The sequence below is a fragment of the Melospiza melodia genome, chromosome 10 (genome assembly GCF_035770615.1).
Source record: "Melospiza melodia melodia isolate bMelMel2 chromosome 10, bMelMel2.pri, whole genome shotgun sequence".
Classification (NCBI taxonomy): Eukaryota; Metazoa; Chordata; class Aves; order Passeriformes; family Passerellidae; genus Melospiza; species Melospiza melodia.
In genome coordinates, this window is record NC_086203.1 from 26,880,141 (window position 1) to 26,908,103 (window position 27,963).

The window sequence follows — 27,963 nt, forward strand, 5'->3', positions numbered from 1 at the left end:
GCAAGCTGCCTGTTTTTAAATAAAACTGCTCCTGGTGTCCAGCAGAAGAAATAAACTTTTTCAGCAGGTAAGACTAGAACATTAGAAAAGGTTAAAAACCAATGTTTTCTATTGAACATTCCCAATCCTCAAAGCTATGTAAGACACAACTGTTCTGTGTTAAATTCTACCCCCTTCCTGCTTTGTGACATAAATTCTGGATTTTGTAGAAAATGTCAGCCAGTGAAAGAAAAATCATTTGGAGCAGAATTTGATGCCGTTGTGGAAACAGTAACAAGTATTAGTGTGTTCCTAAATAAGCGTGGCTTGCAGAGCACAGAAGGCATCAGCTGTTTTTGGGCACCCCTCCTGTGTGCATCCCTGGCTTCTGGGCATGTTTTTGTCACTGACCTGGCTGGAATCCATGTCCTGTCCCCCATGGACACTCTTACATCAGCAGGAGCGTGTCTTGCGTGTCTGAAGAAACCAGAGTTTCAAAGAGCTGGTTTTTTTGTCTGGGAACAACGTGCTCCTTGTGTCTGTCTGTGTGTCCGTCCTCCCTCTCCTCCTGGGTGCAGAGAGGGGCAGATCTGCTCACCAGGGAGCATCACAGGCCGTGCCTGTGCCATGGATCCAGGATGAGCTTGGGGCCCCTGGAGTTATCCTGACCTACAGTCCAAACCACTCCTTTCATCTCAGAGGAAGCTTGCAAGTTAAGCAAGGCAAATCAAAGCTTGTATTTCAGGATGCCTTCCTAAAACTCACCCAGAAGTTCCTGGTTGAAACCAAAACTAAATTTTGTTAGTAGACATAATGGCTGGCTGTGAATTAAATCTTTCTGTTCTGTCAGAGGAAAATAGCAGTTTTCTTCTTGGAAATTAGTCCCTTCCTTGAAGACATTTGAAGGCTGAGGTGTAGCAAACAGCCTGTCTGCCTCTCTCAGGTCTTCATGAAGCTCATGCCAAGACCTGCAGGCAACACACTAAATTTTAAGACTACTTCTGACTTCCTCAGGCTGGACTTGCCTGCTTGTGTTTTTCCTATAGGTGTGTGGACTTCTTTTTCTTCTTCTTTTTTCTTTTTTCTTTTTTTTTGTCAATTTGGGCCGCTTTTTCCAGTTGGTAAACTTTTTCCAGTTTACCAATATCAGTGATCCAGAGTGCCTTTGCCCTTAACCAGCATCTCTGTCCTGATAGCACCTAAGTGATAAACCTGCTTTTGGGGAGACAGCTTGTTTTTACTGGGGGGGGAAGACCTGCTGTTAGTTCTGCTACAGCCTCGTGTGTATCAGGGCTGTTCTGTTGAGCAATGTTAACATTTCAGAAGCTGCTTTAGAATTAATTATAACAGTGCTTTAAAGTTCATTTTTGTCTTGTTAAACAGAAAATTCTGAGGAGTGAAACTTCTGTTTAAAAAATCATGGCAATCATCTATATTATCAAAAGTTACTGATTGAAAACTTGTCCATTGAGCTGTCTGAAAGCATTGTTTGTTATACACAGTTTTGCTTCCTGACTGCTACCAAAACCATACTTTGCTGAAATACTTGTGAAACAGTTTAGGGAGGGAATAAAATGACCTTGAATGAGTCAGCACTTGTGCGTAGCAATCGTAAGCCTTCCGTGCTCTCTGCTTTCCAAAAGGAAATGAATTCTGGACCACAGGCACCATTCATTGCAGGGCACTTAATGGGCTCCATTCACATCAAAGTTCATATATTCCTTAAGGCTTCAGCCCTGTATGGTTTGCTGTGTAAAAGGAAAAATGCTTTTTAATCATGCTACTTTGGCTTTTCAAAAGAGTTTATCCTTTTTGTACACTGGCATTTTGAGGGAAGGAGTGATTCCTTCTGCTCTGGAGTGCTGCTTATGCCATTAGTGGTGGCTCTGTGCAAAGTGCCACTTCCTCCATGGGTCACTGTTCCAAATTGCCTTCTGCCTTTCCCTGCTCTGTTTGATCTAAGACATGAGGAGAAGGCTTCCAGCCAGGGCTTCTGCAGGATTATTCTTCTCTCTGAACTTGCACCTTCCCCAAGGAAATGTGTTAATTCCACTTGTCTGCCTTGGTTAAAGGCTGCAAGGGCTGAGTTGGGTCTCAGTGGCTCTGCATGATCTCAGCACAGTTTGGATGCTCCTCCTTGGATGCAGAGTGAGCAGTGTGCTGATTGCTACTGGAGCCAGGGAACAATGGCAGATAACTGTTAGAGGAACCCAGTTCAACTTTGTGTTTTCCTCTCTGGTAGCTGCAATTCCAGAAAACATGTCCAGGTAGCTATTCCTGCCAGCTGTACATAGTCAACTCAGAAAAAGATCAAAAGCAGCTTTGACTGTTACTCAGGCATAGAATCCTGGAATGATTTGGGTTGGAAGGAACCTTAAACATCATCTAGGCTGATCCTCCTGCCATAGAAAGGTGACTTTTTAAAAATCAGTTGAGTGGTTTTGTTTACCTAGGTTGTTGGTGTGGTCCTGCAGACATCTGTACCTGTGTCACAGGGAGCTGCTGTGGCAGGGTGAGAACAAACAGTTGGACATCAGCCCTGGCACCTTCTGGGGCTGACTCTGCCTTCAGTGTGGAGCAGAAACACGGTTCTGAAGTCAATTCCCAGCTGCCCCCAAGTATTACATGCTAGCTTGTTTTTGCCCAGTGCTGTTGATGAGTATTAATTAGATTCTTGTCAGAGGAAATTAAATCAGGAGACCTCATGTTATGCAGCCACTCTTGGGAGTTCAGTCTGTGAGAGCAGGCTGGAGCTGGTCTGACACCAGTGGCTTGAAACACATCATAGTGTTCTGAACCATTCACCTGTGGGTCCCACATCTCAGACCACATTGTTGGCTATGGTGGATATAGTGGCATCTTCTTGGCTCCAGCAGATGTTAAAATATCCTGAATTTTCATTTTTCATCTGTTGAAAGTTCATTTAAAATAAACTCTTCAGTGGGAGCTTAATTGTATTTTTAAAGCAAATTAAAAACCATCAAAACAATTGTTCCATCCTGTAGCGTTATGGTAAAATGGGTTTATTCTTGAGGTTTAAAAAAGGACAAAGGAGGTGGGGAAGTCTGAGTTAAGATCTAGTTAATCTCCATCCAGTCTCTAATTGCATCCCTAGCATCTGGTTGCCTTGAATTGTGTTATGTCCCATACAGTTCTTTGGGCAGCTGCAACCTCATGTGTGTTGTCAGTCAATGATCTGAGGGATGTTGTGAAGTACATGTCATGTTTGTGTTTTTTGGTGTTAAGAGGAGATGCACAGTTTTTTGCATAAATACAACTTTAGTGAAAGATACTTTGCCAGTTTCCCCTTGTGAACATCAAGCTGTTCTTGCAATAGCACTTCAAGGGTTACGTTTGTGCGGGTCAAGTGCGGTTTAAAATAGGATTCTTCTGAGACCAAGCCCTGCAGGCCCTGAATTTCTCTCTCAAAAGACATTTTGATCTTCTGACAAACTATTGCTTCTGAATTTCTTGGTGCTTCATATTTGCAGCTAACCTTTGGAGAACTGGAATGATAACACACACTCCTCTTTGTGTTTTGTGAATGTGCCTCCCCTGGTGAGTCGATGGCTTGTGCTTTTTGAAGTTCAGATGAAATCATTAAAAAGAGTTTTCTGTAAGATGTTTGGCAAGATGGAATTTTTCTGGTGTCATGTAATAAAATGTGTTTCCAGTCCTGTAGAAAGAGCCCTAACACTTACCTTGACAGGATTTCACACAGGAGAGAAACAAGAGCTTGCAGTCCCTTGCAAGCAGGAGGTTTTATATTTGCTCACATGCTGCAAATGCTGCTCTGACAGGTTTGTGCATATGTTGGAAAAACACCATGGCAGAATTTCAGACTATCTCTTTATATAACCTGTTTTTTAGTCCTCATATTTTTGTGATAAGCAACACACTTGTGCAACATCTGTGGAAGTAATGAACCTGAGTGCAGTTCTTTATCACAACTGCAATATAAACAGGGCTCCTGACAGCTGACTGGGGTTTTGTCCAAGATTTCACTCCTTCAGTGAAATCCTGCCCGTGCTCCATCCTTTGGCCTCATTGAGGGTCATTTGTATGGACAGCAGCTTCTCATTTCACAGGGTAAATAATTATTTGCCTGCCATATGTGAAATACCATGAGGAGGAGGATTTTCAACAGCTCATCTCAGGGAAGATGTGGAGGGGCAGGTGTGGGGAAGGTTAAAAAATCAGCCAGGGGATGTATCTTGTTTTTGTAGGTATAAAATAGATTATGATGTCATGGCTCCATGCATGTAAAGCTTGAGATCTTAAAGGGCTGAATTGTTGGCATCCTTGTTTAATAAATGAGCCCATGTTACTCTTGGTTTTTGATAGCTGATAGCTGCTGTCTGACTGTTGTGGGAATAAGATTATGGGGTGCAGAGGTGAGGTCATGCAGCCTAATGCCTATTTGTCCTAAATATGTCCTTCTGTTACAGAATCATTATGGTGACATGCCTTTAGCTAAGAGATAACTAAACCACTAAATTCCATTGTGGTTTCTGGGTTTAAAATGAAGAGTGAAATAAGCTTACTTAATTTCTTACTCTTGTTACTTTTAATCTCTTGTGTCTGCTCTGGTGTCTGCTCTGGCATCTACTTTGTGAGTGACATGTCAGGAAAGAAAAGATGTGATGTTGCTTAATGGAAGTGTTGGACTTAAGCACTCCAATCCCAAGGAAGAGCCACCATCATTGAAAAGTAACCCTGACAGTGTGGCTTTCAGTTTGAATGCTCTCTGTGGCATCAATTTGGCCCCCTGGGTTAATTCTCCTCCAGAGAGGAGTCATGCTACTCCACACAAGGGGTGACCCACCTTTGTGCCTTGCCAAAGTCCTCAAAAACATCTCTGTTCTGGTATTTAGCAGAATACTTCAGATCAGAGCCAGTTGAGTTTGCATGAAGGTGACTTGGATTATCTTACCTTAGCAAACATGATGATCAAGCACTCTGAGGGACTGAAACTCTTTTATTATAACTCAGTAGGTTTTAATACAGTAATAAATAACAGCACAGCTCGTTGAGCAGAAGGATAAAAATCAAGGAGTTCAGTGGTAAGCCAGCTTGCATTTCCTTCATGTAAGTGAAGTCAGCGATTTATTATTATTTTAGGCTGTGTCTAATGGTCATATTAGTGGTGTGAATAAAATGGATGTATCTGGAGTGCTTTATTCTTCTGATTGTTCAAGCCTTCCATATTGGGGCTGACATGAGACATCCTCAGCTGTAGGCAAAGTGGTATAGAGCCCAGCTAAGTCTTTCTATTTCTTTATTAGCTGTAACATGTGGAAGCTCAGGGCATGTTACCAGTATAGAACTGGTTTGGATTAACACCATCTTCATTCTCTTGCTTCTTCTGGCGGCTTCTGGTGTGTTTGCTGTGAAGCAGATCCCCTCCCAACAGGTATGCTCCAGGACCAGTGGTCTTTGTGCTTGTAGCCAGTGTATTGCCAATTGCTTTGTTAAAATAAGTGGTCCTTTCAGAATTGTTTTCACTCATATTTTGGGATGCTTCTTTGAGAGTTTTGGTAGGAAGACTTTCCAGTTGATGTTGAAAGCTGTTCCAGCAAGCACTGTTTGGGTTTTGGTGTGTTTGTGTTTTCACATTGGGGTCATGATTGGTGGCATGCTCTTGGTGTGTGCTGTGTAAGCGACCTTGAGAGCAACCCAACGTGTCCTGGGAATTATGTGAGCAGTGAATGGAGCAGTCTTTCACTTGATCTTTTCCAGACAAGTAGGTCAGAAGTGTAGATGTCTTCGGACAAGTAAGCAACAAGATGTGGAGGTTGGGCTTGATGACCTTTAAAGGTCCCTTCAGCCCCAGCTGTTCTGTGACGTCCTGCTGATATACAGTGTGCCCACAAAAAGAGATTCTTTTCTGTGATAACCCAAGAGTTGCATTTGAGTTTACAAATGGCTTTTATTTAAAAAAGAGAAAGATACAACTGTTTCTCTGTGTGGCATTTGGGTGTTTGATAGATTTCGATCTGGTGCCATCTTTACGTCTCTTGTGTTTCAGTGCTGAATGTTGAAGTTTTGTAAATAAATACTTCAGTAGCCCACAGGCAATATTCTGAACACCAATTCATTCTCACAGGCTAATGCTGTGGATGTGAAAGACTTGTAAATCAAACTCTCTTCTTGCTTTGCCCCAAAATGCCAACAATTACTCTCCTTAATACTGGAAGTTATCTTGGCACAGGTGTGTGTCCATGTGCTATAGATTTGAGCAACCCTTCACAAACCTTATAGTGACAAATGAGACCAGGTTTAAGGGTATCAGGTTCTAAGATTTCTGAAAGCAACAGGTTGGGTGATTTTCCCAACTCTTACACTTTTTATTCATGGTTTGGGCAAAATAGCCAATTTTAAGTTAATTTTCACCTGTGAAAATCAGCGTTGCATGGCACATTAAGAGAAGATCATACAGGGGCAAAGTAGATTTACTGCATTAAAATTTTGAAGCTACTTGAATTTTATTTCTTAAGTCTGGACAAGCAAATAACCTGTGCCGTTCTGCACATGGATAACTCTACATCTCTAGGAAGTTGATAATAAGGAGTTTCATTTAAAAGTCATCATGTGCTGTCTCTCCTGCTGTTTTAAGCTTAGCTCTGGTTACTTTTTACCCAACATCTTTTATAAAACTGCTTTCAATTTTCACCATTATTAATTTTGTACGAAAGATGCCTTTATCTTTACCCAGTCCCATTTGTGTTCTTCACATTTGACAAATGAGTGATGGATGAACAACCTGAGCAAAACCAGGTGTGGAGAAAGATGTCAGTTCTCTCTTGTGAAAGCTGCATACTCAGGGCTTCTCAGGAGCTGAGGGGAAACTCATGTTCCTCCTTTTTCATAGCAGAGTGCATGCTTTCTCAGGTTTGGGGCTCCAGAAATACACCCAGGATCACCAAACCCTGTGCACATGTGAAGGTTGATGTGATTTAAGCAGCACTCTGTTCTGGGTAGAGGATGAGCGTTCTGCACCTCTTCCCTGCCATGGGAAATGCAGTGAAGTCATTAAAACACCCATTTTTGCAGCTGTCTTACAGGCACTGGAGACCTGTGTTGCAGAAAGAGTTATCTGTTGGGGATGAGCCATTTGTCAGGTGCAGGGAAAACTCGGGGCTCAAAATGAGTTATCAGCAAGTTCTGTTTATTGAAGAGAGCATCAGGCACTTATACAACAAGTAATAAGCTCATGAATATTCTGTAATTTACACCGTCTATTAGCCACACCACAACACTAGCTCTTCTTCATTCTTCAGAAGTTACACCTCTCTTTTCTCATGCTTCTTTCACTATTTATTATCATACTACAGTTAAACTTAAAAACACGCTGTCTTGCAAATGCAAGACTTAAAATTAACTACGACCGTATACTTTTCCAATCTCTAGTCAGCTAAAATCTCAACAGACCCAGGAGCTCCCATGCTCTGTCCCTCAGGTCTGTCAGGGGTTACTGAGGGCTGGAGCAGTGCCAGGGTCAGTCACCCCTGGGAAATGTCACTGACCTGCCCAGGCTGCCGGGACGTGACTGCTGCTCCGAGCTGGCCGGGCCAGCGCCGTGCTTGGCAGCCCCTCAAGGAGGATAAGGTTGGACAAATTGTTTTACCCCTCTGATGTGACTCTTTTAAGCCAGTAGTGATCTGTGCTAGAGGGCTCTGGTAATTCTTGTGCTGGTGCTGCTTGGGCTGTAGCAGGGGTGGGGGACTGTGCTCGGGCTGTGGAAGGCTTTGCAAGGGGAAGCTGGCAGAATAGGTGGCTCCAGACCATCTGCCTGAACTGGTTTTGGTCTTCCAGGCAGCTGAAATGTCTGTAGTCCTGTGACTATGCTCTCTCTTGAATTCACATCTCCATGCCAAGTCTTGCAAGAGATTTTGGAAGCGACTTTATGTCTATCTTTGACAATTCCTGTGAGGAGGAGTCATCGGTGTCCTGCTGTGAGTAATCTCAAACCCCTCTAGTGCTGATGCAAGTGCTCTCAGCTTCCTTCTGAGAGGGAAGGGTGGCAGAAGTGGACCTAAATATGTGGTGCTTGAATTAAGCTTTTCACCGTGGTGGTACCATAACTCAAACTTGTGTGTCAGGTGTCGTTGTGTGGCTGCTGTTGTTGCCTGTGGAGTCAAAATATTTACTCTCTGAAGCACCTGGGGTAGGTAAAATCATGGCAAAATATTTGTGCCTGACATTTTATGGAGTCAGTTGCTTGTCTGTCCTAAAATGTTGCAGTGTTTTTTGTTATCTTCTCAGAAACTGTATAAAATAAAAATTTATGGTATGTGTGTTGGGAAGTAAACAGCTGAAATGTTGGTTTCCTAACAGAAAAGTAGCAAGACTTCAAAGGACCTAATTCTGATTAAAAGCCACACTTGTAGAATGGCAGTCAGCAGGCCACTAACTTGCAAATTACATCAGTTCCTATCTCCATGAGTACATCTAATTTCCTTAGATACCATTGTCATGTGCTTCTATAGCTAAAGCACAGTTTTTAAATACTAATCTACAAAAACTTTATTCTTGTTTGCTTCGTGGCTTTCCCTTGGATGAAAAGTCACATTACGCAGAGGAATTTTTGGTGGTGGACTAAACAATCCCTGGTTGTGTAAATTATGATAATTCTGTACAATGTGCCTTTTCTTTTTCATAACTCTGTGCTTGAAGATGAGTGTTGGATTCGCTTACTTAGACTGCAGTCATGATGGCAGATCTTAAATAACTTTCTCCTATCTGCTTTGGTTTTCAAGTTCAGAGGGATTTGGGGTGAATTAGGTAACCAGAGAGTTTTGTTTGCTGACTGATGGAGTTTCCTTGTGTTTGCTGTGTCCTAAGGTGAAATGATGGAGTCAGCTCACCATGGTTGTCATTCCCCAGTCAGTACAAGTTACTTTTCATCCTTTTCTTGCTCTTGGGCTTTCTGGTCAGTGTTGTTCTGGCCATTTTTCCTGGGTAATAGGCTAAGAGAAAGGGGAGCAAATGTACTGGAGAAAATTTGGCATTAAGGTGAGAATGGCAGCTGGGGAAGTCACTGAAAAGGTTTATCTATTACTAAACTCACAGTTGGCCTTATGGGGAATCGCAACCCAATGAACTTAATTTTGATGACGTTGTAAATGAGGTGGCTGTTCCATCTTGGAGGACTGGGAAGGTCTCAGAAAGCAAGAGGACTCAACTTCTCATGTGAAGCTTCTTCAGGCCGCTGACGTCTGTAGGGGGGGAAATGTGATGTTGTTTTTTAATGTTTGAATGCAGCATGTGAGGAGATGTCTTTGAGGATGAGTTAAACCATTGTCTGGTTGTTTGGATTGCTCCAAGTTTCATGGTAGGAGGGTACTTCCTGGCATTGCAGTGAAACCCATGATCAATAATTAATGAACTTAATTGAGGGGGTTTTATGGTCTTTAAGATTCTCAGGCTTAGTGACCAACCTATGGTGAATATGATTTTACAGATCAACAGAACCTTGAACCTCTACTGGAAAACTTAAGGAGAATAAATCACTCTTACTCTAAGTGGCACTAATTGATTATCTTTCTCAGATATCATTCTCCTGATTTTTTTCCCTAGCAACAAAGAACAGACACTTATTGATACAGCTCCCTATTTTTTTCAAAGTCCTAGAAAATAGCTTGTTCCTGCTGTTGTTGGGTCTTTATACTTGGAAATGATGAGTTGAATCAGCTTTGAAGCCCAGGACTAGCGTGGTTAACAGGCATGGTTGTGCAGTGGACACAGCTGAAGCCTGGAGCCCTGGCAGAGCACATCAGTGGATGTGGTTTTGTATCATTTTTCTTTGGGTACCGTTAATTGTTAAATGACAGAGAATTTTAACCTTTCTTAAAAATCCCATGACATTTAGCTGTCTAGGCAACAAAAAGTTCTATTGAACTGAGAAAACTGACCCAAAAGTATTTTACTTGTAATTGTAAACTGTAAGTCCTAAGGCAATTTGCTTGAAACAAATGGTCTTTTTAATTAAAAAAAAAGAAAAAAAAAGGTGGGGGGAGTGGGGTGGGGAGAAGAGTCTTCCTCCCCCTTGGTTCACTGTCCTCTGGACATCTCTGGTATGTCCCTGCTTAAATAAAGCATTGAGTGCTTCAGCTCTGCTGTCACAGGAAGCTTCAGAGATGTTTTTGGTGAGAAAGATCTTCTGTGTGGTTTTGGAACAGGAATATGCTCCTTCCCAGCTCGTGGGGGCCAGAACAGTGGGGCAGCCCGGAGCTGCTGGCATTGTCATGGCCTTTGCTCACTTGTGTTGCCTTCAGCTTTGCTTTGAAAGCAGCAGTGCTTGGAGATGAGTCGAGTAAGATGCTGTGATTTGGAGCAGTAACTGCAATGGGAAAAGCAATTCTTGGTGTTCCACCTTCAAGAAGTACTCTCAGCACAAGACCTGCTGGGTTTGTGCTTGCTTCCAGAATTTACCCATTGCAGAGAAATCAAACCTGTGCAAGGACAAATTCAGGAGTGTGTAAGTAACCCAGACCAACTCCCTGAGCCTGGTTACCTGATGTACCAGACACTCAAAGCTTGAGCCACAGTAATTAATTGACTCCCAGCTATGGCTGAACTTGATGGTCTTAGAGGTCTTTTCCATCCTAAATATTTCTATGATTCTGTGACCTTGAAGCTTTCCTAGAGGACAAGTGGTAGTAATGCCACAGTTCATTAAATATTTTTATCCTGGTGTAAGTCCCGTTAGTTTTTATTGTTAGCCATTTAATTTCTGGATGACACTGTGCAAAACACATTTGCCAAGCCATTAGGCTGCCCTGGCCTGTGCCTGCCCAGGAGTGAGCTCTCCTGGGTGCCTCTCCAGAAGGAATTTGGTTACTGCAGCGCTGTTCCAAGTTCTTGCCATCATTAGCAAGTCATTAGTAAATTTAAGTCTGAGTGATTCCCAGCAAAACTCGACAGAAGGAGCAAGTATCAGGAGTATTGTTTCAGTTGTTTGTGTTGGCTTCATGCAGAGGAACTACTTGAGCCATGTGCTTTGTGCTTAAGCACACAGCTATGCTTTGTGTTGAAATTCCTGAGTCCTTGATCACTTAACAGGAAATATTTTTACTTTTGGAAGCTGAAGGAAGTGTGTGGGTCTGCTCAGAGGTTCTGTCATTTATGTGTAATGTAATGTGGATTCTGAAGAATGTCATCTGACATACACCTAAAATTCCCACTGATATGGTTTGTGTGCTTAAAGCTAGTGAAAATCGTTGATTAAATGTTTGCTTGATTGATACCAGACCCAAGGGCTGGGAAACCTGCTCTGTTTATATGGGTTATTACTGTTCTTTCCATGATGTGGAAGAAAATAGGCAGCTACTCAGATACTTGAACTGGATGTATGCACTGGAATTAGCAGTCAGATTTCAAGATGAGTGAAGGTATTTGAAAGCCTTTCCCCTGCTCCAGATAATGTTGTTCTCCAGGGCATTCCAAAGTGTGAGGGATGAGTGCTGAGTAATCAGGGTGGCTCAATCCAACCCTTTTCTAGCCTTGTGGGCCTGAGCTGGGTTACACCTGGGTGCAGTCAGGTTGGTTTCTTTCTAATGCCTTTCTCTGTGCTTCATCTGAAGAACAGTGATCCTCCTCAGTGCCAGCATGGCAGAGCAGATGGAGCTTGAGTGGCTGACAGAGAGACTCAGTGCAGCAGTGCCTGATGCTGGGGCCAGCCCATGGAGAAGGGGAGATGCTGCTGAGCTGGCATTGAGGGCTCTTCTGCAACTGAACCAGATTTGGGGCTCTGCTTCTGAGGCAGTGTTTTACTCTTGTAGCCAAATTCTTGTGTTACTATGCTGTGATAAATTTATCTTTTTTGCCATCTTGTCTTAACTCATTTCTGAAGTTCTGCAGATGATAATAATAATAATTCTTACATTACTTTTTGTTTGTCAATACCAAAATGCCCAAAACCCAATGTTCTGCTCAATTGAATAACATTACAGCAACACTTTGGTTGAGATTGCTGGAGATAGAGGGTTGGAGATCCAGAGGATTTGGTTTCAAGTGGGTTTATTTTTCCTTTAATGTCCTTATTCAGTCACATTTCTTAGGAAGTGTATCCAAACCAATAATTTGTCATCTTGCACTTTGTGTCTCATGAATTTGGACGAACAACAGGAACTATTCTTCACCCAAAATGCTAGAAGGGGCTGAGGACCAAAATTAGATCTTAATTCAAAGCTTTTATTCACGGTTTCAAGTTCAGGGTTGTGGAATTTCATTGTAGGGTTTCTGGGGTTTTTTTTCAGCTCTTTGCTCATGGGATATTTTGTCAAAAAGGAAGAGTGCTTTATGGCTTATCTAAAGAGTGACTCTGGGGCATTTGGGGAGTTTGCCCAAGAAGGCACATTTAGGTTGTCTTTGATGTAGAATCTGCAGAATAGGATGCTCTAGGCCAAAGACAAATTCTCAACAAACAGCATGGAGTCCATTAGGGTAGTCCCCACCAGATTTCCATGATGGAACTCCTAAGGAAACTCAAGAGAGCAGCCAATGACAAAACAGAGAATCAAAAGTCTTCTTCGTGTCATTTTGGAGCAACTTAATGGCAGAAAATGCAGTTCTCTGTGTTCTTTGGTTCGTTACTAGACTTGTGTGAGCTTGTGACATGTGATCTCAGAATTTACCTTCCCTGGCATGCCGAGAGCAGCGCAGACAATTAAAACATTAATTATTAATTGAGAAACAAAATAAAATATTTTAATGTAGAATAGCACAACAAAATCACAGGGAGAGTATGTTCTTGTGAAATAAGTTTGTGTTTCACCAACAAAAATCCTGCCAGTTAGGCAGTGTGTGTCTCAAAACTTGATATGTAGTGGATTCAGTTAAATGTGTTGGTATATATTGTAAATAATGTAGTATTTGATGATACAGGATTGAGATGTAGATTTTGGGTCTCTCCTGGGAGTGTGAAGGATGGACAAGTGATGGGTGCAGAGAGGAGAGACTGTTCCATCCTCGGATGGAGAACAGCAGAGATACCTGATGCCTGCAGAGGAAAAGGAATGTGCAGATTCTGTCAGGCAGTTTGGTTTTAAAATAACATATTCAAAGATAAGTGTTACAAAAACCACTTGTTTACTGGCAACTTCATCTACTTGGAAGAGGAAAATTTAGTGAAAAATAGACTTACCTGGATAGTGTAACTCTTAGCATTGATGATAGGAAAATTGGTAGTGCAGTTTGGGACTGACAGAGAAAATGCTGCACTTATCACAGCACAGTGTTGTCTGTTGATACAAGTGCAACAAAGCAAATTAAACGTTTTAGAAATGCTATCTTAATGTGCTTCCCTGTGAGCTCAGACTTCAGAAAATAATGCCATTAGGGCAGTTTTTATGTGTTTGAGTACAGACTTCTTGAGGAGCTGGATAGAAAGAAAAAGTAGGTTCTGGAAGGTGTAGGGACTGTGCCCAAGTGCAGATAAGTGCAGTTGGAACATGCATTAGCCCTTTGTTAGCCATTCCTGAATGGGAAAACTTCTTGCAACTCTAGATTGAGACAGAATTAATGACTTTGAAGCACCAGGGAAGCTGAGGATGGGGAGTAGAGCTTTTTCAGGTGCTTCACGTTCTGCTGCACGTCCTGGGTTGTGCTGGGAAGCTGAGGACAGGACTGCAGAGCCCTGTGGTTTATCCAGGGCACCCACTGCCAGGGAATATGTGTTAGACTCATAGGGCATTTATTCAGTTATTTCTTACTCTGTACTTAAAAACTTTTAACCTTACTGCTAAAGAAAACTACCATTGTGTGTTAGTAGGACTGGAACGAAAGCTGAATAGCGAATTAGCCTTGAGCAAACTGTCAATCTGACTTTGATAGCCCATCACTTTAAAAGGTCCTTTTATGTTTATGAAAAAGCATGACATCAAAGCCAGGGGAAAAAAAATACCAATACTTAGAGCTTAACTTAAACTTGCATAACTTCCAAGAGGAGGCCTTGTGTGAACTGTTTGTTTGTCCACTTGCATGGCTAATTAGCGTAGGTTACTAAAAGTCTGAGCAGTGGCCATCAAGTTTCTTCTGCTCTTCTGGGGTTTGTTGTGCTTCCATATGTGGATCCCTCAAACTGGAGTAGCATAGACAGAGGATATTGCAGTCGCTTCTCTTGCAACCTCCAGGTAGCATGCTGGAAATGCTTGAGTATAACCATTATCAGGTGAGTTGTTATTGGAGACTTATTTTAAAACCCGTTGCTAAGAAGGTGTACAGTGTACAGGAAAGCCTTTTCCTCTGGTGTCTTGGGTGCTTTATTTAATTCCTTTCATTCCAATAAGCGGGGGTCACTTTGTAACAGCAAAAGTCACTTTAATAGAATTATTTTAAAGCAAGATAAGTTCTCAGTGTTTTGCCATATTTTGGATTGATTTCTAGCTTCCGATAATAACTTAAATGATCAATGAAAGGCGACAAAGAGTTTCCAGGATATGGTGGAAAATTTTAATAAGAAAACAAAATGGCCTTTCTTCTCTTGCTTATTTAGTGTGCAACAGTTGTTCAGTATGAGGATTTTCATATTTTGTATGTAAAAAATTCCTAAGTGCTGAGAAGCTTATCTTAAATACAGAAATAGCTGTTGCTGACGACAGTGATTGATCTGAAATGAAACACTTCTTTTCTTGCATCTTATTTGCATGATGTGTTTATAAACAGGCTGTCTTATTTGTATATGATTTAGGCTGTATCTCTGAGGTATAAATAATCTGTAGGCAGAAAAAGGTGTCTTTGTTTCTTCTTTTATTTTAACCAAGGTATTGATTTTAAAAAACCCCAAGCATTCAAAACCTAAACAACCAATAACAGACCTTTTATATATCTGTTATTTGATACTGGATTAAGGATTGCAATCCATACTTCTTGATTTTAATTGTTAGCTACTAACAAGTAAAATGAGTCCTGCAGTACAAGTCATTTCTCCATATTTTAGTGAAAACTAAATGTCACATAGCTGAAGGTCTGAACTCAGAACTGACTGTTCTGGAGTGTCTGTATCAACTGAAAACGCGAGTGTTGGTCTTAAGTGAGAAATCTCATGTTGTAGAAAAATAGCTGGAACTTTTTGGTGTACTGATAGTAAGTCAGCTGTTGAAAGGCCAAATCATAAAGTGATTTCTTGCCACCAAATGTTGAGTTCATGAAGCACTGTGGACTTCCTTGGACATGTAGAGGTTTGTCCTTATGTCACAAATCTATAGCTGAGATCCATAGCACCTGCAGTGATGTTGTAAAACAATAAAACCCTCTTATCCTTTTCAAATTGTGTCGTACAGGTGCAGACTCACCTTGAGAATCCAACCAAGTACCACATTCAGCAGGCCCAGCGGCAGCAGGTAAAGCAGTACCTCTCTACCACTCTAGCAAATAAACATGCCAACCAAGCCCTGAGCTTGCCATGTCCAAACCAGCCTGGGGATCATGTCATGCCACCTGGGACGGGGAGCAGCGCACCCAACAGCCCCATGGCTATGCTCACCCTCAACTCCAACTGTGAGAAGGAGGTAAGAGCTCTCCTGTTCGTGTTTTTGTTAACACAGAGCTGTCATCTGCTTTAATCAAGTTGTTTTAAAACCGTTCTTGCTCACTGTTACGATATTCTGTTTATCTTTGTCTGTTCGTCATGAAAATGTAAATGTTCGTCATGAAATTGTGACTGCTACCTCTGTGTCTGCCTGAGTAATAGATATTTTGGCAAAAAGCCCGTATCCCTCCAGCTTCCTCTCATTTGAACCATTTTAGCTAGTTTATACTTATTAAAACTACTTTTCTTGTTCCCCACCCCATTGCTTGATGCGCACAGAGAATAATTGACCTTTGGAGAATACAAAGCAGCTTTGTAAGCTGTAGCTTTCTGGAATAATGTTATTTATGGCTTGTTCGTCTAGAAAGTGCAAAGAGCATAGCAAAAATAACTGAAAAAACACAAAGCTATTTTGAGATATTTTAGGTATTTTTATGGTAAAATTTGAGCAAATCTCCTGCATAGCTGGAAGGCCAGATTATCCCAGCTAATATGCCCTAAAATGTCACTGATTGCTCTTCCAGTGCTGCAAATATAAAACTTCAGCCTATGTCTAGAAGTCCTTTGCAACCATTGGCAACTATTGGCAAAAACTGAGTTAGATGTTACCTGTTTGCTCAGGCTCCAAAGGAAAATAGTTGGGAAGATATTAACAAATATAAGAATCATGTCAGAATTTTTGTAACATGAAAAATAGGAGGCAATTGTAGAGTTCATCTTGTCCCCTCATTCCCTCTTCAAGCTTTGTGCCAGATTTTTAGTACAGATGCATTCCATGAGCAAAATGTTACACAGCTTGGAGAAACAGTTATTACAGAACATACTTTGCACATGCAAGGGTAATACTTGTGCTCCATAGTTTTGAAAGAAATGAAAATGAGATATTTCCATCCTATTGTCCCAGCTGTACCCAGACACTTTTTTCTTGAGGATATTTACAGCTTCACTTTGCTGTGTCATCGGGGACATGTGTGCATGACACTATTTCATTCGTGCTCTTTTTGGGACTGAGACTGTGCCATGAACTCAGATCCATGCTTTGCTTTTTCTTCTTCTTTTTTTTTTTTTTCTTTTCTTTTTTTTTTTTTTTTTTTGTTTTTATATCTGCAGGGATTTTATAAATTTGAAGAGCAAAGCAGGGTTGAGAGTGAGTGCCCGGCTCTGAATACACACTCACGAGCATCATGCATGCAGGTACTGGATGACACAGGAGGTGGAGCACAGGTCCCCTTTCTAATGAGCATGTTTCTTTCATGTTATGTTGAAAAATAAACTTGCCCCACAGTGTCTTTAAGAAGTTGAATATAAGATATATTTATGGTACAATACAGCAATGTTGTTTATTAGCGTTGGTGTCAAAAGCAGATGAAGATACCTGAAAAAGGCTCATGCTGTTCTAGCACAGTAATGCCATAACAGAAGAACACATCAACCATTTAAGGTCTTGCATCAGGAAATCTTTTCTAACTGGGTTTTCCAAGACTGCGTGGATGTGGTTTTGCCCTGATAGTCTCTAAGTCCACATTTCTATGCAGATCACACTTGTGCTTTAAAAAATGATATGAGAAGGCTTTAATCCATCCGTGGTAATTCATCCTCAGTAATCACCCTTTTATATTTTCATTCTTTTTCTTAAAACTAAGGGATTTTTATTTCTTACCAGAATCAGTAACAAGACTTTGGGTATGGGCTGTAACTGTTAGTTCCTTTCTTGCCCTCACTTCCAGTCAGTGTAATTTGTTGTGATCACACTTTCTGGAGCTGATAAAAAAATCCCATGTACTGCTACTTTTACCATCACCATTATGCATTGATTTTGTAGATCTCTGTCATTTCAGCTCCGTTTTTATAGTGAGCAAAAAGGAAATAGTCCAGTTCTGCAATAGTCAGTCCTGCAGGACAGTTTGGAGCACATGTGTGGGCGCTGTGAAGGGCTGTTTCCTCCTGCCTGTGCAGGAGCTTATGGAGGCACCTTCCAGCACAACCACTGGAAGAAGGTGTTTTGTACCACCTAAAATCAGCTCTGAGCTGGGAGGGTGTGTGAGGGATGTGAATCTAATGGATTCTGCTGTTGGGGACCAGCAGCAAATCTCTGCTCCCTCTCCTTCCCTGCAGATGTCCAGGGCTTGGTTTTCTGCCTGTGCCCAGATTTTGTCCCATTTTATGGAGGAGAAGCAGCAGTGGGGAGAGGGAGTGGTGTCCTTAGAGTCATTTATTCCACAGTTTCCTCCTCCACTGCCCAGGAGGAGCAGTGTGTCCGTGGGCAGGAGGTGCAGGGGAGCTGCTGGTGGGAGGAGGCGGCTGGACCATGAATCCTCAGCCCTGCCACGAGCTGGGTGTCCTGCCTGGACAGGACAGCAGGAGTCACAGCTGAGGGATGGCCCAGCTGCACAGGCACCTCTGAAGTGCTTGGTCAGCCTCCTGTGTCCCTGTGATTCTGATAACTGTCCTGTTTCTCTTTGTGCTACAGATGGATGATGTGATTGATGACATCATTAGCTTGGAGTCCAGTTACAATGAAGAAATCCTCGGCTTGGTGGACCCAGCCCTGCAAATGGCAAACACGGTACAATGCAATGGGCCTTTCCTTCTGGTTTCCCTGTTAAGCCTAACTGGTTTTCCTTGAGAGGAGGCAAAACTGCAGCAGGACTTTTCTTCCTTGCAATTAAGTAGTTATTGTGTTGTTCTACAGAGAGTAATTAGATTTGCTTTGAAGAGTTTAAGGTAATACAGTTGCAATGAAAAACGTGAATTTAAAAATACAAGCTGGAGTCAGGTCGAGAGAATACAAAGGACAATTTTGCTTTTCTTAGTTCTAAGTCAGTGGTAAAAGGATTGCAGCAGAGGGGTAAACTGTGCTACCAGGAGTAGCTCGTTCCCACTGATATTGAAAATTGTGATGGACTTTATACTTTGCTTCAGAAAAGAAGGAACTTCTGGCATCCCAGGCTCCTGAATGTTGTCATACTCAAGTAAGAAATTGTCTGTGTGTTAGCATCCCTGTCCAGAGACACTTTCTGTTATCTCTAACATCACAGCTTTATCTCTGCCTGATTTCAGCTGGGGAGAAGTCCCCAGCTAGATGTCAGCAAAGATGTTACAGAATTTAGCAGGAGGAAAAAAAAAATTAAAAAAGCAATCTTCCAAACAAACAAAAGGGAAAGAAGAAAGAGGGTTGAAAACTGAACAAGGCAGGGGATGTGAGAAACCTGTGATAAAAGCCAAGAACACAGAGGTGCAGAAAGCGCTGAGGGAGAGCACAGGTGTCCTCCAAGTGGCTCTTTTGGTTTGGTTCACATTGCTTTGAGAATTAATATAATCATACTTCTGGCATAATCTGATTTTGATCTTCTGTGGAGGGTAGCTCCAGTGAATTTTTTGCCTTAGGCTTAAGTGCTGTTAGATCTGGCTGAGTAGATGTCTGCCAGTGCTGGCGTCTGCTTCTGTTTCATCTGCTGCCAGAATTTACAGCTTACCGCAGAGCATTGATTTTGTGGCATGGGTTTGCATTTGCTGACAGTAGCTGTCGGATGTCATGTTAACCTGGTGCTGTGCTCCCACAGATCCCCAGAGCCCTCTCAGAGCAGGGTGGATGACGCAGGCAGCGTCCCACCAGCCTCCCCTTCTGAATGGTGCCCTTTGAGCGCACAGGGAGAGAGCCGCACGGTCCTGCTGCGGAGAATAAATCTGCCTTTAATCTAAGGTGGCTTGCAAAGTGCAGCTGTCCTGGAATCTGAGAGAAAAACCTCAAGAAGCTGACAAAAGATAGCTTTCAAAAAGTTAATCTGTTTTTCAATTTATCTTTTTTTTTTTTTTTTTTTTTTCCCCATGGAGGGATGAAGTTCTTCTTGAGTCCTTTATCTGAAGTTCCATTGGATTGTGACACATTAATTCAGAAGGGGCTTGGATATCTTTATGCTTTTCCCATTTCACAGGGACCTCAGAGTGGTTCTTTGCTTCCAGGCAGGGATAGAAGGATACTCTGCACTCTTTTTGGTGCAAGGAGCCCCTGTAGTCAATGTTTTGGGTAGCCTGCATCCCTCCTGTGCTTGCTGCATGGCAAGAAGCCTTGTAAAGACTGCCTGATCACAATTACGGTGGAATTTCAGAATTTTCCCACTCTGTGTGGTGAAGTCTGAAAAATAAGGATATGAAACAGTGAAATTAAGACTTCATTAGTGATAAGTTTAAATAACTGGAGGGAAGAAACATATTTCAGTCTCTGAATCATCCTAGTGTAAATCTTGAAAAGATGGAAATTGAACCATGTTTCTCAACAATTGGTTTCAGGAAAAAAACCAAGCCAGACACTTTTCTTTTGGAACAGGACTTAGCTCTTAAAACATGCAGTATTTTATTAATAAGGAATTAATGCCTACTGACTGAGCTAGGTCGAGGTAGGCAAAATGAAGAGAGGAAATGGGGAAATGGTGTCTAAAGAGACACAGGCTATAAATAGCTGTGCTGAGTCTGTGACAAAGGCAGTTGTTGTTCCATAACCAACAAAGAACAAAAGGACCAGTTTGTTACAGTTGGTAACAGTACTTAATTGATAAGCAAAATCAGAGATTTCTGTGCAGGGCAAGCTAAGGGAGTTCCCAAGTACCTTGAATTGAAAATGGCCCATTGCAGTCAGCTGTGAGAGTGGAATAATATCTGTGGTGGAAAGTATCACAAAATGCTAACTAGCTTATAGAGAAGGTTTTCTGCCTAGGTATCACTTGCTAATTGAATTACTGAGTACTGTGTGAAGTGCTTTTGTGGAGATAACAATTAATTCATCCAGCTAATCAACTCCCGCCAGAGCCTGGTGTGGAAAGCTCTGTGAATAGCTACAGCTCCACTTCTAAATGTGACTTTCTTCTGGAATTTAAACTCCACAGCAGAGGAGTTTTTTTACAGGGGCTGATGCTTGTAGGTCAGGGAACATCACAATCCATTGTGGGCTGCACGAGCTGGGGTGCAGAGCCCATCCAGGGTGTGCTGGTACCTTAGAAACAGCCTTGTTGATCACACAGCTGATGTCTCAGTGATTTTAGACAGAATGTGGGTGCTTGTTTTGTTGGAGTAGTGGAGGAGAAATGAAAGCCTCAGACTCCCATGAATGTACACTATGATGAATCTGCAGTCATAATTACCATATTTCAAATTTCTGTTATATAAAAGCCATTATTAGGGCAAAAAAAGAAGCAGATGCAAAGTGATAGGAAGATTTTAATTTATTTTACTTGGTGTTTGTGCAATTTGTGATGCCGGGACCTTGAAATACAAAATCTTCCAAGTGAAAGCATTTTCAACCATGCTGTTTCAATGAAGATAACATGCTAAACCTGGCATAAGCCACCCTTCCTTCATTTACTTTTTGCAAGAGTAAAGGTGGATGATCTGGCTGGTGCTGCATTTAAATTCCTTCTTAGCCAGAAATAGCTAAGAAAGCTGTAAGGAAAACCATATTTAGGTTGGAAACATGCTAGAATTTGAAGAAGACGGGGAGGGAGCCTCCTTAGCTCCAGAAAATTCTATGCCTTTCTCAAGTTTGAGACTCCAGCATCCCTATGAAATGGCTGTGGAAGTTTTGACATTTTCCCATCTTGTACTTGAAATAAATGCCCAGGTGTCACTGTAGTGGGCACATAATAAATTCCTTTTGGGCTTTTTTTGCCCCATTTAAGTCCAGTGGCTGCCTTCATGTGCTCACCACACTGCTGTCTTGTGCATCTCAAACCAATGCCCTCAGCACAGGGGTCCTCTGCCCTTTCCCAGTTCCCTAAACCCTGCACTAATGATTATTTGGTTTACCTTAATTAACTGATTTTATTCCTCTGGGAGCTGTTGTAAAATTGTGAACTGAGGATGTGCCTCAATTTTAACTTAGCTTTAGCTGCAGGTATTTTATGTGACATGGCCCAGAGTGTTGCATGCACTTTATGTTTTTGGAAAGGAATTATTGTAAGTTAGTCCCAGAGATGTGACCTGCAGCCATCCTGGAGAAAAGGCCTCTCAGGACTCAAACTGAGCATGGACCATGTATAGGAAAATGTTGCAAGTGAAGCTTTGACCTGTGGGGTTTGGATGCTGGAGAAAGTGGTCAAAGAAAGGAGCTGATCAGTCTCTTTGCTCATGGATCACTGATTTAAGTGGAGATTGTTGGCATCTCCAATGTGAATTTCTCTGATAAGCATTCCTGTGCATGGCTTTAGCAACCATGCACATGTGCACGTTCAGCAGTTGCTGCCTGTCTTCTCTGTCCCCCTTTGTGATCATTGCTCACACTGGTCCTGTTTATTGACATGGAAATCTGGCTCAGTGTTTGACTCCTTTGGGGAAAAAAATCAATCACAAACTGTTGTAACAATCAGAGTCCATGTTGCAGTAAGGAAAGCAGCTCAGTGTTCTCCACGTTTCATTACAACCCGGCTGCTTTACTCAGGCTTTGAGATGCCGGTTTTGAGATTTCTAACAAAAAATCTTTTTTATTTCTAAATTCCCTGAAGTTCCTAATTCGATTTCACATGTCTGGTTATGAACTTCAAGTCCCTGGGCTATAAACAAGGTCTTTGTGCTCTGCCCATGCTTAGGAGCATGAATGGTTCAAGCACATCCAAGTCAGAAGGGTGTGTGACGCTCTGGCTGTGTTGGTGTCAGGGATGTGTTTGGGGGACCCAAAGACACAAGGGTCAGCCTTGCAGAGCAGTGAGACTGAGTGGCATTAATGTGGGCAGGTCACAGCCAGCACAGCTGTGACATGAGCAGCGCTGTTAGATCTTCCTTTTTTTCCTTTTTCAAGAAGGCTGACTCATAGTGAGAATTCAGTTACATTTATTCCTCTGTCTCCTAAGGTCTGAGTCGGGGACTTTGGTTTTGTAGTTGGCCATTATCTGTTCTCAGTGACCATCAGCATGGCTTCTAGATGGTGGTACTTTACATATCCACTCCTGTTTAATCTGCTTCCATATGGCAGAGAAATTTTCTTGGGTTCCAGTCTGGCAAGGCCCATCAGTAGGAGTTTAATAGTCCTGGCTGTGACTCACTGCATTGTATTCACCAGCATTATTTACATGGGTGTAAAGTTAATACCTACTCTAATCTCTGCAGGATCAGTGTCTTGGAGGGATTGGTTGTCTTTGCAGCAGTGATGATTAGTGTTGCCACTCAGATAAGATACCTGAGTGTTTTATACCTGTCTTTTCAAAAGCAAATAAGAGATGGGTAAAATAATCCACTCAGGATAATTGCAAGCTTCTTTAAATATGTTTCAGTATAAAGGGATAGCTTTGATAGATCTTGTTGAAATACTGTCCTATTTCTGAATAAATCTACTTGTTTAAATACCTAAACAAACACAGCAGAGTGAACAAGCAATTGAGGAAATTTACTGTAAAAATAATCTTCCTCCTACTGGTGTGCGTTCTTGTTATGTAAGGCAAAAAACAAAGTAAACTGAAATGTTTTCTGTGTAGGTAGCTTTCAAATCACATGAAAAATGTGATTATTAATACAGTGTTCTTCTTCCAGCATGTGACAACTTGCAAAGTGCTTCCACTCACATATCCATGGAAAAAGTGGGGGGTTTCTCTGGGAGAGTTCTGTAGGCTCTTTGAGATGTGAGAGAAGTTTAAGGGATATAGATGTAATAGTTTTAGTGAAAAATAAGGAGCAGCAGTGCAGCAATATCATCAGCATTTTACCTTTTCTATTACCTCTTAATATTTTATGTCTGCATACTTCTGAGGAGAGAGAACAGAATTTTCCCAGTGTAGATGTTGTATCCCTCGTGCCCCTGAATATCTGTAGATTTTGCTGACCTTCTTGCAGGCTCTGTTTGCACATGGAAAAGAGCACAGATTACCTAGCATATCCTGACTCTATTCTTCTGTACAAAGGCATTCATAAAGGCAAACCAAATGATCCTTTTCCTTGTTTATCTTTTCCAGTTGCCTGTGTCTGGCAATTTGATTGACCTTTATGGCAACCAAAGCATGCCTCCTCCAGGACTAAACATCAGCAACTCATGTCCAGCTAATCTTCCTAATATAAAAAGGGAGCTCACAGGTAAATACATCTAAAACACCACCTTGGAGTAATAGTATCATTTTAATTCAGGTGATACTGGACATAATTTCTGTGATTATGGGAAAGAATATATGGGCGAACAGTTACTTTCAACCTGTGTTCTTGTGTGGGTGCATCTGTGTTCACTGTCATAAGTTCATATAAATCCTTAATTGTTACAGTCACACCTGCACTGTCTTGTGTTCCAGGAAGTTTCCATGCACCTTTTCCAGAGCTGTTTTCTAGCTTGGGCTTAGTGTTTGCTCTGTCAACACCAAACTTTAACAACTTCTCATCTGGAGTCTCTGTGGGATTCATGTCAAGGAATGGTACACATTGGGGCTTTACTTCAGTAGGGGAGGGCAGTAATGAACAAATAACCTGCTATGATGTGAAGTCTGGACATGCAGATCCTTTAAAATGTAAAATTAGGCTCTTGGGCGATTGGAATTTGATGATCTTCAAGGTCCCTTCCTACCCAAGCCATTCTGTGATCCATGAATATGCATCACTAAATTAAAATGAAATGTTCCTTCAAATTTTATGCCAGTTCCTGCAGCAATGCTCTGAACAAGCTGTGGGAGGCAGGGGCAGGAGAGTGGGACACTAAAAACCTTTTTCTCAAGCACATGTGTACAGGAGCAAGATAGTTTGAAGCAAATAATAAGTTTCATATTCACAGGCATGTTTTATTTCTGCTCATTCTTGGAAAAATATAACCACATATAGGGTGCATATACAAAGAATGGTTGTCTGTAAGCTGAACAAATGAAGATCTACTCTAGAAATGATGGCAAAATCATATTAATGCCCAGAAATGCCTGTTCTTAAGCCCAACAGAGTCACTGACCATGCAGTAGGGTAGGGGCCTGGTTTCTTTTTTGTCTATCATCTTTCTGGGTTTCTGTTGTGAAAACTCGCAGGCTGACTCAGTTGCAAAGCAGGTTCTGGGCAGAAATTAGTTTAAGAAGAGCATTGTTAATATGCCAGGAGGAAATGCCACCTCTCTGAGCCAGCATATATTTGCATTTATAGGACAGCACAGAATTTGAACTCAGCACCAAAAGAAGACACACAGAGCGCACAATGATTTGTGGATGTTACAAAAAAGCAAAGCTTGTACAGAGATGGAACTGTGCAAGAGGAGGGTGGGAAGGAAGGAGAGCTGCTCAAAATCCTGCATTACAGGCAGTTTTGTTGCCCCAAGTATAGAAAGTTCCAGGGGCTGTGGGCTGCAAACTCATCCCAACCTTGATGTGCAGACTGGTGGATTTTCTGTAGGTGCTTGTGTCAGGTTTCAGGCCAAGAAGGCAGAAAGAGAGAGGAGATTGTGAGTGAAGTGGTCTTATAGAAGTCATCAATACATCAAACACATCAAAACAGAACTGAAATAAGTTTAATGTTTATGTGCTACGCTTACCTGAATTTATTTAGATGAGTCTTTTTATGATCAAAACAAAGTAATACAGGAAAGAATTTATTGGCTACAGTGAGGGATTGTTTTCACAATGGAATGTGTGATAAAAGGTGATGCACTCATTGCTCCTCACTGACTTACTGTGGAACTGCAAAATGCTTGCTGGTTTGGGGATTTGAATGCAATGGGGCAAGGATTAATGACCTCACCTTTTAAAAAACTGAAAAGGGGTAGGGTAGAGATAAAGTACTTGAAATTGCTTGAGAAACTTAGGACCAAATGTGTACTGAAAAGATGAAATTTAGTTGTGCTGTTGCCTGAACTATTGCATTCTGAAGTTAATAATTATATTATTATTATTATAGAATATAATAATAATAGAATAATAAAATATAGATAATAAGTGTGTGGAGCAAGGTGAAGGGCAGTTCTGAGTTGAGGAGACAAGTTCTGTGCAGCATGACTGCCATTACGTTGCTTTTTGCTTTTCCCAAAGCAAGAACCATTGTTTTCCAACTTTGTTGCTAAGAAAGGTGTTGAATTTTTTCACCTTTTTTAAAAAATATATAATAGAAACAGTTAGCATAGCTGGAAAATACACTGTTCTTAACAGGTCACTTAAGTGATCCCTCGGGTGCTGTGGTGGTGTGTGTGCACGTGCCACAGAAGGATGTAGCGTTAATTTGGGCGAGCAGAGCCTGTGAGTCCTGCGTGTGTCACATCCTGGGCAGGCAGCAGTGCCCTGGGCATGCTGTGCCCGTGGCTCAGCTCCTGGGACAGGTGTGCACACGGGGAAGGTATGCTGGATTTCAGCACCTGGCTGTCCTCAGATCCCTTGCTGAGTCAGGGCCTCCGTGGGAAACATTCCCATCCTGGGAGTCACGCTGGAGGTGTGGGAGGAGATGCTCCTCAGGTGCAGGGGTGAAGCGCAGTCCCAGCCTTGTGTCCTGGCATCCACAAGCCCTTCTTGCTGCTTGGAATGAGAGTAATGATTGGTGTGACAAATGCCCATCAGGCTTCCTGTGCAGGCATTTCACAGGCTGAAGGGCTGTGATTGAATTGTTTTAATTCTCATTACCTCATTCACATGCACAGCATGTGTTTTTCCTACAGAGTCCGAAGCGAGAGCGTTGGCTAAGGAGAGGCAAAAGAAGGACAATCACAACTTGAGTAAGTTTTGGTTCCTCACATTTTGCACCAATTCTCAGAATGATTTTCGGTATTAAATGCTCAAATACTGATTTTAAATCTGGATGAGGTACTGCACGTAGTACAAAGCACTAGATCATTGTGTTATGCCCAGAGATCAAACATCTCAAATTCTTGTGAAATGTGTCCTTAAATCTACTACTGAATTGTAACTCTATTTTTATTTGTTTTCAATAAACCAAGTGAATGAGTGGTTGTTGTTGATGGAATTGCTGGGTTCAACATATGACCCAATTGCTTCTAACAAATCCACCTTGCACAATTTTACTTTTTTAATTTTAATTTTTTAAATTTAAATATTAGATATCTGATCAATTTGTGACTTTAAACAACAAATGGGTCCTCAATATGGAAATTTTATAAATTTCATTTTTGAAAGGAGCTCGCATTTCCAAATTGGAAAAAAAGTGTTTTAAAATAATGAGCATCTTATGACTTAATAAAGGATCCATATCTTTTCTTTTTATACTTTATAGTAGTAGAAAAAAGGAACTGTTTCATGCCTTGAGCCACTCAGAAGCCTTTTCCATAGCATGAAAAGGTAATACAGGAAAATTGGTATTTAAATTTCACTTTTGGATCCTCAAAGTGTTGCACGTGGAAGACTACTTCAAAAAAGAGACTGTGCCTTTTGTCCCTTTTTCTGTCTTGGGATTTCCTTGAGCATCTAAATATTTGTCTCTGAATTTGTCTGTGATCCTTATCCCTAGAATCATTCCTTCTGATTTTTAGTCTCAGCTAAACTCTGCAGTCCCAAAATTTACAGTATAGACAGAACCTCTGTCTTAGTGTGTCCATGTGTAGGAGAGCAAAAACCTCTGTCTTAGTGTGCCCATGTGTAGGAGAGCAAAATAAATTATCACTGGATTTTAAGTTTCAGGCATACATTTCAATGGTACTTAAAGAAATCTTTGATAAAACACTTGATAAGTTGTGATTAAGTGTGAATATTACTTGTAACATTCGTGCTGTTTTTCCTAAAGTTGAAAGAAGAAGAAGATTTAATATTAATGATCGTATAAAAGAACTGGGCACCTTGATACCCAAGTCAAATGACCCGTAAGTACGACATGCCCAGGGAGATTGTGGGAGGGAGGAGGTAAAAAAACCCAAATTCCTATATTTCCTACTTGCTCTCAGCACTCTGTGACAGCAGAAATGCTTGAAAGGTTCCATTATATTTTTTGAAGATTTTTTTTGAGGGGTTAATTTTCCCCCCTTTGGAACCTGCTTGTGTTTGTATTAATTAGATGATTTTTGTCTCAAATCTGGGCTTGGTGCTGGGCGTGACTGGCTGCCTTTCCAGAGTTGTGAGGATGGGAAATCTTACGCTGGTCTGGCTGCTTAGATGGCTGCATGTCTTGCTAAATAATTCTTTTAATTTATTAGATGTTACAGCTTGACAAGACAGGACTGGTTCCTGTTTCAGTGAAAATAGAGGGTAGTTTATTTGGGAAGCCATTCATTCCCCTTCTCTCCAAAGGAAAAAAAGAAGGAAAATAAAGAGCATAACTCTGTGCTTGTTCACTGATAATTTGTCAGTGTTTGCTGTGATTTCCTATATGTTCTTTGTGACAATTCTGCCATGATTTTGCTGCTTTTAGCTTGTATTTACACTTTCTCAATGCTGATTCAGCAGCAAGGAACCTTCCTTGCTCTGAAGTTTGAAGGTTCCACTTAAATCTGAATCAATCCCCCATGATGATTTTGGGGAGATTTTCCAGTATTTTGAGGCACTTGCTCTTGAAGTAACTTCACAGTTACTCTGCAGAGA

General features: G+C 41.5%; 1 protein-coding gene across 6 annotated transcripts in view; it reads left to right on the plus strand.

The window, feature by feature from the left end:
- The window catches only part of MITF (melanocyte inducing transcription factor), a 99,058-nt gene that overhangs the window by 64,569 nt on the left and 6,526 nt on the right, over window positions 1-27,963 (plus strand). For 3 of the 6 annotated variants that reach the window (XM_063165006.1, XM_063165009.1, XM_063165007.1), the window contains exons 3-8: window positions 15,264-15,491; window positions 16,622-16,705; window positions 17,982-18,077; window positions 23,446-23,563; window positions 26,094-26,150; window positions 27,173-27,248. In XM_063165006.1, coding sequence (XP_063021076.1) covers window positions 15,264-15,491; window positions 16,622-16,705; window positions 17,982-18,077; window positions 23,446-23,563; window positions 26,094-26,150; window positions 27,173-27,248 — 659 coding nt within the window. Of the gene's footprint in view, window positions 1-7,658; window positions 7,935-7,991; window positions 8,147-15,263; window positions 15,492-16,621; window positions 16,706-17,981; window positions 18,078-23,445; window positions 23,564-26,093; window positions 26,151-27,172; window positions 27,249-27,963 lie in introns of those variants that run through there. The other 3 variants (XM_063165012.1, XM_063165013.1, XM_063165008.1) reach the window with 3 other exon arrangements.